The sequence below is a fragment of the Oncorhynchus keta genome, chromosome 5 (genome assembly GCF_023373465.1).
Source record: "Oncorhynchus keta strain PuntledgeMale-10-30-2019 chromosome 5, Oket_V2, whole genome shotgun sequence".
NCBI lineage: Eukaryota > Metazoa > Chordata > Actinopteri > Salmoniformes > Salmonidae > Oncorhynchus > Oncorhynchus keta.
Window position 1 is genome coordinate 14,880,927 of NC_068425.1, and position 8,470 is coordinate 14,889,396.

General features: G+C 43.5%; 1 protein-coding gene across 9 annotated transcripts in view; it reads right to left on the reverse strand.

Moving 5' to 3' along the window:
* The window catches only part of LOC118365789 (dedicator of cytokinesis protein 7-like), a 54,134-nt gene that overhangs the window by 3,775 nt on the left and 41,889 nt on the right, over nt 1-8,470 (reverse strand). For all 9 annotated transcript variants that reach the window (XM_052518795.1, XM_052518803.1, XM_052518801.1 and 6 more), the window contains 7 exons: nt 8,243-8,470; nt 7,917-8,069; nt 7,282-7,541; nt 6,746-6,938; nt 6,511-6,654; nt 6,126-6,272; nt 70-195 (listed from right to left, as the gene is read on the reverse strand). The exon at nt 8,243-8,470 is cut by the window's right edge and continues 4 nt beyond it. In XM_052518795.1, coding sequence (XP_052374755.1) covers nt 70-195; nt 6,126-6,272; nt 6,511-6,654; nt 6,746-6,938; nt 7,282-7,541; nt 7,917-8,069; nt 8,243-8,470 — 1,251 coding nt within the window. The remainder of the gene's footprint in view (nt 1-69; nt 196-6,125; nt 6,273-6,510; nt 6,655-6,745; nt 6,939-7,281; nt 7,542-7,916; nt 8,070-8,242) is intronic.

Consider the following 8,470-nt stretch of genomic DNA (forward strand, 5'->3'; position numbering starts at 1 on the left):
TCACTGATGTCTTTGGGTGCTATATAAATGATTATTAACGTCCTCCTCGTTATTCTCCTCTGACCGTACCTCTAATCTGTAGGAGATCTCAGCCAGCTTGGTGATAGAGGGCTCCTTGTACACAAACTCCTGCTCATCCAGGTCCCCAAAGCGACAGCCGTAGAAGCCCACCCGGAAGTAGGTCCCAAACATCCTCTACACACTATAGAGAGGGGCATGGAAGACAGAGAGAGGGGGGAGGGGGAAGAATAGGAAAACAGAATAAAGAGATTACTTTCAGAGTCACTTAGTCTAAATTGTCCTAAATTTACATGTTACGTTGGTCTAAATTGTCCTAAATTTACATGTTACGTTGGTCTAAGTTGTCCTAAATTTACATGTTACGTTGGTCTAAATTGTCCTAAATTTACATGTTACGTTGGTCTAAGTTGTCCTAAATTGACATGTTACAACCAGGGCTCTAAAGTGCCACCACACGCAACAAAATATTTTGCAGTGCGACTTGGCATTTTAATTTGGGACTGTCTTCGTAAAGTATTCAGACCCCTCGACTTTTTCCACATTTTGTTACATTATAGAATAAGGCTGTAATGTATTACATTTTCTTGTTCCCTTCATAAATCTACATACAATACCCCATAATGCCAAAGCAAAAAAGGGTTTCAGAAATTGTTGCTAAATTATTAAAAGTAAAAATTCAGAAATATGATATTTACATAAGTATTCAGACCCTTTACTCAGTACTTTGTTGAAGCACGTTTGGCAGTGTTTACAGCCTTGAGACTTCTTGTGTATGACGGTACAAGCTTGGCACAGCTGTATTAGGGGAGTTTCTCCCATTCTTCTCTGCAGATCCTCTCAAGCTCTGTCAGTTTGGATGGGGAGTGTCGCAGCACAGTTATTTTCAGGTCTCTCCAGAGATGTTCGATCAGGTTCAACTCTGGGCTCTGGCTGGGCCACTCAAGGACATTGAGACTTGTCCCGAAGCCACTCCTGCATTGTCTTGGTTGTGTGGTTATGGTTGTGGCCTGTTTAAAGGTGAACCTTCACCCCAGTCTAAGAGAATCTTGTTTCTCATGGTCTGAGAGTCTTCAGGTGCCCTTCTGCAAACTCCACGCAGGAGGTCATGTGGATTTTACTGAGGAGTGGCTTCCATCTGGCCACTCTACAATAAAGTGGCGTGCTGCAGAGATGGGAGGACCTTCCAGAAGGTCAACCATCTCCACAGAGGAACTCTGGAGCTCTGTTAGAGTGACCATCGGGTTCTTGGTCACCTCCCTGACCAAGGCCCTTCTCCCCCTAATGCTCAGTTTGGCAGGGCGGCCAGCTCTAAGAAGAGTATTGGTGGTTCCAAACTTCTTCTGTTTAAGAATGATGGAGGCCACGGTGTTCTTGGGGACCTTCAATGCTGCAGAACTGTTTTGGTACCCTTCCCCAGATCTGTGCCTCGACACAATCCTCTCTCGGAGCTCTACAGAAAATTCCTTCGACCTCTTGGCTTGATTTTTGTTCTGACATGCACTGTCAACTGTGGGACCTTATATAGACAGGTGTGTGCCTTTCCAAATCATGTCCAATCAATTGAATTTACCAGAGGTGGACTCCAATCAAGTTGTAGAAACATCAAGGATGATCAATAGAAACAGGATGCATCTGAGCTCCATTTCAAGTCTCATAGCAAAGGGTTTGAATACTTGTGCGAATAAGGCATCTGTTTTGGATTTTGTATAAATGAGCAAATATTAAAAATAAAAATAAACAGTTTTTTGCTTTGTTATTATGGGGTATTGTGTGTAGATTTCGGGGGGTGTTTATTTATTTAATCCATTTTAGAATAAGGCTGTAACAAAATGTGGAAAACGTGAAGGGGTCTGAATACTTTCTGAAGGAAGTGTATTATTATCATTTTTTAAATAATAATTTTTGTAATGACAAGGCTTTGCTGTACCATTGTTCCCAAGCACATATTCATTAGCATCATGCTTGCACCACTAATACAGCGACAGCTGCTTGTTTCTAACCCATTTCACTGAGATGTCTTGCATGTTCTCATCAACCTTGACACTCTTAAAGAGACGGTGTACAATTTTCAATGCATCTCAGTCGGAAAAGTGCTTTTACACAATGTAGAAACCTAATATTCCACAAATGACTTTTTAAATTCAATGAAAAGTATTTGTATGAAAAAAACTATAATAATAAACACATATTTAAAGGGTTACATATTCATTTCTAGGGCACAACATGTGCTTCAGAAGTAGACAGAATTCATATAGTCTATCTCAATACATTTTTTATTTATTTATTATTTTATAAATCATATTTTCTGCTGCTCCTACATTTTTTAAGTTGGGAACATCAGTGCTACCAATGACATGTTTTAAACTTAGAGCCCTAGTTAAAACATTGAAACCATATGCTACCACAGCAACCAGTAAATACGCCCCAGAGAGTTGGAGCCAGTCAATCTTGTGCAACTGTTTTACACAACTATGTATTGGTTAAGTGTGTGAAAGTGTGAATGCAATACTGTGGTTTGAATAAGTGTTGGGGAGAGTTTTATAACATTTCACTTACCAGTTAGGAAATATCATCCAGATAGGACAGGAAAGGCAGGGAAGGCAGGGAATCCACGGGAAAGATAAATAAAATATTCTTTAAATGCATTTATAAATTGGCTTGTTTGAGCCCTGAATGCTGATTGGCTGACAGCTGTGGTATAGCAGACCGAATACCATGGGTATGACAAAACATTTATCTTTACTGCTTTAATTATGTTGGTAACTAGATTATAATAGCAATAAGGCATCTCCGAGTTTGTGCTATATGGCCAATATACCACGGCTAAGGGCTGTACCAAGGCACTCTGCATAAGAACAGCCCTTAGCCATGGTACAGTTGAAGTCGGAAGTTTACATACACTTAGGTTGGAGTCATTAAAACTCATTTTTCAACCACTCCACAAATTTCTTGTTAACAAATTATAGTTTTGGCAAGTCAGTTAGGACATCTACTTTGTGAATGACACAAGTAATTTTTCCAACAATTGTTTACAAACAGATTATTTCACTTATAATTCACTGTATCACAATTCCAGTGGGTCAAAAGTTTACATACAGTCGTGGCCAAAAGTTTTGAGAATGACAAAAATATTAATTTCCACAAAGTTTGCTGCTTCAGTGTCTTTAGATATTTTTGTCAGATGTTACTATGGAATACTGAACTATATTTACAAGTATTTCATAAGTGTCAAAGGCTTTTATTGACAATTACATGAAGTTGATGCAAATTGTCAATATTTGCAGTGTTGACGCTTCTTTTTCAAGACCTCTGCAATCTGCCCTGGCATGCTGTCAATTAACTTCTGGGCCACATCCTGACTGATGGCAGCCCATTCTTGCATAATCAATGCTTGGAGTTTGTCACAATTTGTGGGTTTTTGTTTGTCCACCCACCTCCTGAGGATTGACCACAAGTTCTCAATGGGATTAAAGTCTGGGGAGTTTCCTGGCCATGGACCCAAAATATCCATGTTTTTTTCCCTGAGCCTCTTAGTTATCACTTTTGCCTTATGGCAAGGTGCTCCATCATGCTGGAAAAGGCATTGTTCGTCACCAAACTGTTCCTGGATGGTTGGGAGAAGTTGCTCACGGAGGATGTGTTGGTACCATTCTTTATTCATGGCTGTGTTCTTAGGCAGAATTGTGAGTGAGCCCACACCCTTGGCTGAGAAGCAACCCCACACATGAGTGGTCTCAGTATGCTTTACTGTTGGCATGACACAGGACTGATGGTAGCGCTCACCTTGTCTTCTCCGGACAAGCTTTTTTCCAGATGCCCCAAACAATCGGAAAGGTGATTCATCAGAGAAAATGACTTTACCCCAGTCCTCAGCAGTCCAATCCCTGTACCTTTTGCAGAATATCAGTCTGTCCCTGATGTTTTTCCTGGAGAGAAGTGGCTTCTTTGCTGCCCTTCTTGACACCAGGCCATTCTCCAAAAGTCTTCGCCTCACTGTGCGTGAAGATGCACTCACACCTGCATGCTGCCATTCCTGAGCAAGCTCTGTACTGGTGGTGCCACGATCCCGCAGCTGAATCAACTTTAGGAGACGGTCCTGCCGCTTGCTGGACTTCCTTGGGCGCCCTGAAGCCTTCTTTACAACAATTGAACACTCTCCTTGAAGTTCTTGATGATCCGATAAATGGTTGATTTAGGTGCAATCTTACTGGAAGCAATATCCTTGCCTGTGAAGCCCTTTTTGTGCAAAGGGATGACGATGGCACGTGTTTCCTTGCAGGTAACCATGGTTGACAGCACCACCCTCCTTTTGAAGCTTCCAGTCTGTTATTCGAACTCAATCAGCATGACAGAGTGATCTCCAGCCTTGTACTAGTCAACACTCACACCCGTGTTAACGAGAGAATCACAGACATGATGTCAGATTGTCATTTTGTGGCAGGGCTGAATGCAGTATAAATGTTTTTTTGGGGATTCAGTTAATTTGCATGGAAAAGAGGGACTTTTGCAATGAATTGCAATTAATCTGATCTCTCTTCATAACATCTTGGAGTATACGCAAATTACCATCATACAAACTGAGGCAGCAGACTTTGTGAAAATGAATACTACAAAGTATTAACTTAAGGGGGCTGAATAATTTTGCACGACCAATTTTTCAGTTTTTGATTTGTTAAAAAAGTTTGAAATATCCAATAAATGTCGTTCCACTTCATGATTGTGTCCCACTTGTTGATTCTTCACAAAAAAAATACAGTTTTATATATTTATGTTTGAAGCCTGAAATGTGGAAAAAGGTCGCAAAGTTCAAGGGGGGCGAATACTTTCGCAAGGCACTGTATTTCAAGGCCTACCTTCAAAATAAGTGCCTCTTTGCTTGACATCATGGGAAAATCAGCCAAGACCTCAGATATTTAGACCTCCACAAGTCTGGTTAATCCTTGGGACAAATTTCCAAACGCCTGAAGGTACCACGTTCATCTGTACAAACAATAGTACGCAAGTATAAACACCATGGGACCACGCATCCGTCATACCGCTCAGGAAGGAGACGCTTTCTCTCTCCTAGAGATGAAAGTACATTGGAGCGAAAAGTGCTAATCAATCCCAGAACAGCAGCAAAGGACCGTGGGAAGATTCTGGAGGAAACAGATACAAAAGTATCTATATCCACAGTAAAACGAGTTCTGTATCGACATAACCTGAAAGGCCGCTCAGCAAGGAAGAAACCACTGCTCCAAAACCGCCATAAAAAAGCAACTGCACATGAGGACAAAGATCGTACTTTTTGGAGAAATGTCCTTTGGGCTGATGAAACAAAAACAGAACTGTTTGGCCATAATGACAAGCTGAAGAACTCCATCCCAACCGTGAAGCACGGGGGTGGCAGCATCATGTTGTGGGGGTGCTTTGCTGCAGGACTGGTGCACTTCACAAAATAGAAGACATCATGAGGAAGGAACATTATGTGGATATATTGAAGCAACATCTCAAGAAATCAGTGAGGATGTTAAAGCTTGGTCGCAAATGGGTCTTCCAAATGGACAATGACCCCAAGCATACTTCCAATGTTGTGGCAAAATGGCTTAAGGACAACAAAGTCAAGGTGTTGGAGTGGCCATCACAAAGCCCTGACCTCAATCCCATAGAACATTTGTTGGATGAACTGAAGAAGTGTGTGTGAGCAAGGAGTCCTAGTAAACCTGACTCAGTTGCACCAGCTCTGTCAGGAGGAATGGGCCGAAATTCACCCAACTTATTGTGGGAAGCTTGTGGAAGTTAAAGGCAAAGCTCCCAAATAATAATTGAATGTATGTAAACTTATGACTCACTGAGAATGAGATGAAATAAATAAAAGCTGAAATTAATCACTTGCTCTACTTCTGACATTTCACATTCTTAAAATAAAGTGGTGATCCTAACTGACTGAAAACAGGGAATGTTTACTCGGATTACATATCAGGAATTGTGAAAAACTGAGTTAAAATGTATTTGACTTCAACTGTACATCGGCCATATACCACACCCCTGTGTGCCTTATTGCTTAAATAAACTCAATGTCCGTTAAGTTACACAAACAAACAGCATATTTAAATTTACTTTACCTCCCATCCAGAACTCTGGTTGTAGATTTTGTTAAAGGTGTCCTGCAACTTTCCATGGACAGTAGCCAGCTTCTTGAAGTCTCTGTTGGCCTCGTGGACCGGGAGTAGGATCTTATACACCTCGTTGATGGCCTCATACATGGAAGCCTGCCGGGGAGATACAGTATGAAACAGCGAGAGGACAGTGAGAAGTCTACCTACAGCATACTACAATTCATATATACATGACCAAAACCTGGTTCTCTCAATGTGAACATATAGCTCTGACTATTTACTAAGTGGTAAGGCAATCTGATGTGTAGGGCGCCCACTCAAAGAGAGAGATTCAAAAGTCATTCATCACGTATTTAAGGACATCTCAATGTAAAGAGAATCTGAGTAATACCATGTGGAAGGAGGTTGCAGCTTGCTCCAGCAGCCCCACCAGCCCCAACTCGCTGAAGTACTTCCCCGCACAGATACCCTCCTCCTCCGGGGACAGGATGTCATCAGACACTGCTGACTCCTCCAGAACATTAGACGAGATGTGCTACAGCAGGTAAGGGACATAGCAGTCAGGAAAAGACTCAGCTAAGGTTTTGAGGTATACTATAATGGACAGGAAAACACACACTCCTGACCTGGAAGGTGACACAGCCAATGGGCAGGTAGTGGCAGTCCTCCAGCATGTTGAGGTACTCTGCCACCAGGGCGGCGCTGTGCACCAGGCAGTGGGCTGCCTCTGCGTGGTTCCCTCTCTCAGAGTGCTTCCCCGCCATGTTCTGCAGCCACGTCAGGCGCAGGTCAGGGGAGTTCTGGTAGCCCTTAGCAATCCTGAGGGGGGGAGAAAGGAGGTGGGGAGGGAGAAAGACAGAAAATCAAGGCGGTACATAGCTAATGCAATCCAAGCCGAGGCGGCAGGTAGCCTAGTGGTTAGAGCGCTGGGCCAGTAACCCGAAAGATTGCTGGATCAAATCCCCGAGCTGACAAGGTAAAAATCTGTCGTTCTGCCCCTGAGCACCTCTCTGATTCAGAGGGATTGGGTTAAATGCGGAAGACACATTTCAGTTGAAGGCATCCCCCTTTCACAATGGATTTCCCTTACTCAGTTTGTGGATGTGAATGTGTTTGAGAGAAAGTGGTTGTGCCGATGAGACAGCTGTTGTATGTGTAATACCTGTACATGAGATCAATGAGCATCTCAGGGTCCTGCTGGTGCTCCTTCATCTTGACTGTGTCAGTCAGAATCATGTGCAGATTGAAGACCAGATCCTGGACCTGTTCTGGGAACGGGGAGTCCCGTAGCTCCAGGTCCTCCTCTGCGTAGGTCAGGATGGTTTTTAGGGAACGTCGGAGGTGCTCCTCGTTGAAGTTCTGAGATGTCCCCACCAGGGAGGACAGGGACATGGTGACCTGCATCTTCACCCGGGCAAAGTTCTACACCAGAGAGAGGATGAGTCAATACTCAAGACTACAGAAGGGCTGTGACCAATACAGAATTCCACAACATGTCAGTTGATGGTGTTGAGACTGAACTGGAACCATCTTTACTTCTATTCTTATTGTTGTTGCATTGTTGACAGGTGAAACTGCAAGTAAGCATTTCATTATAACGTATACAGCACCTGTATCCTGTGCACAGGACAAATATACTGGATTTGATTTGTATTATTGTGGTTAGATCTTAGCCTGGAAATACAATCTGAATTCACGCTTCATTTCACTATTGTTTCACTTCAAAACAGTTAAACGGAGTGTGAATGCAGTTTGTCTTTCCAGGCTATGACGAGCTTCTGTATGAGTGAGACTCACGTTGCCGATCTCAAAGTTCTGCCTCATCAGCAGGTAGAGGGAGGCGGAGGCTTGACTCCGGACAGAGCCCACACTGCTGCTGCAGTGGCGGAGCAGACGCAGACACAGGTCAGCACACAGCTCTGTGTCCTCCTCAAACAGCATCTCTGGGAACTACACACACACACACAAAGACATGTAACTGTGTGTGTAACTAACATACGGGCACACACACACACACACACACACACACACACACACACACACACACACACACACACACACACACACACACACACACACACACACACACACACACACACACACACACACACACACACACACACCTTGAAGACCAGTCCCCTCTGTGTAGTGAAGCAGTGCTGCAGGAAGAGGGCACTCTGACTCCCTGCCATGCTGTGGAGGAGGACCCTCAACACCCCGCCCAAAACACTCTCCTTCAGCTCTGACACCAGCACCGTCTTCACTATGATCTCCAGCGTGTCCAGGACGACCAGAGAGGCTTCAGTGGCCAGGTTTCCATCCACCACAGACTCCTGCTCTGTCTCCGCCTT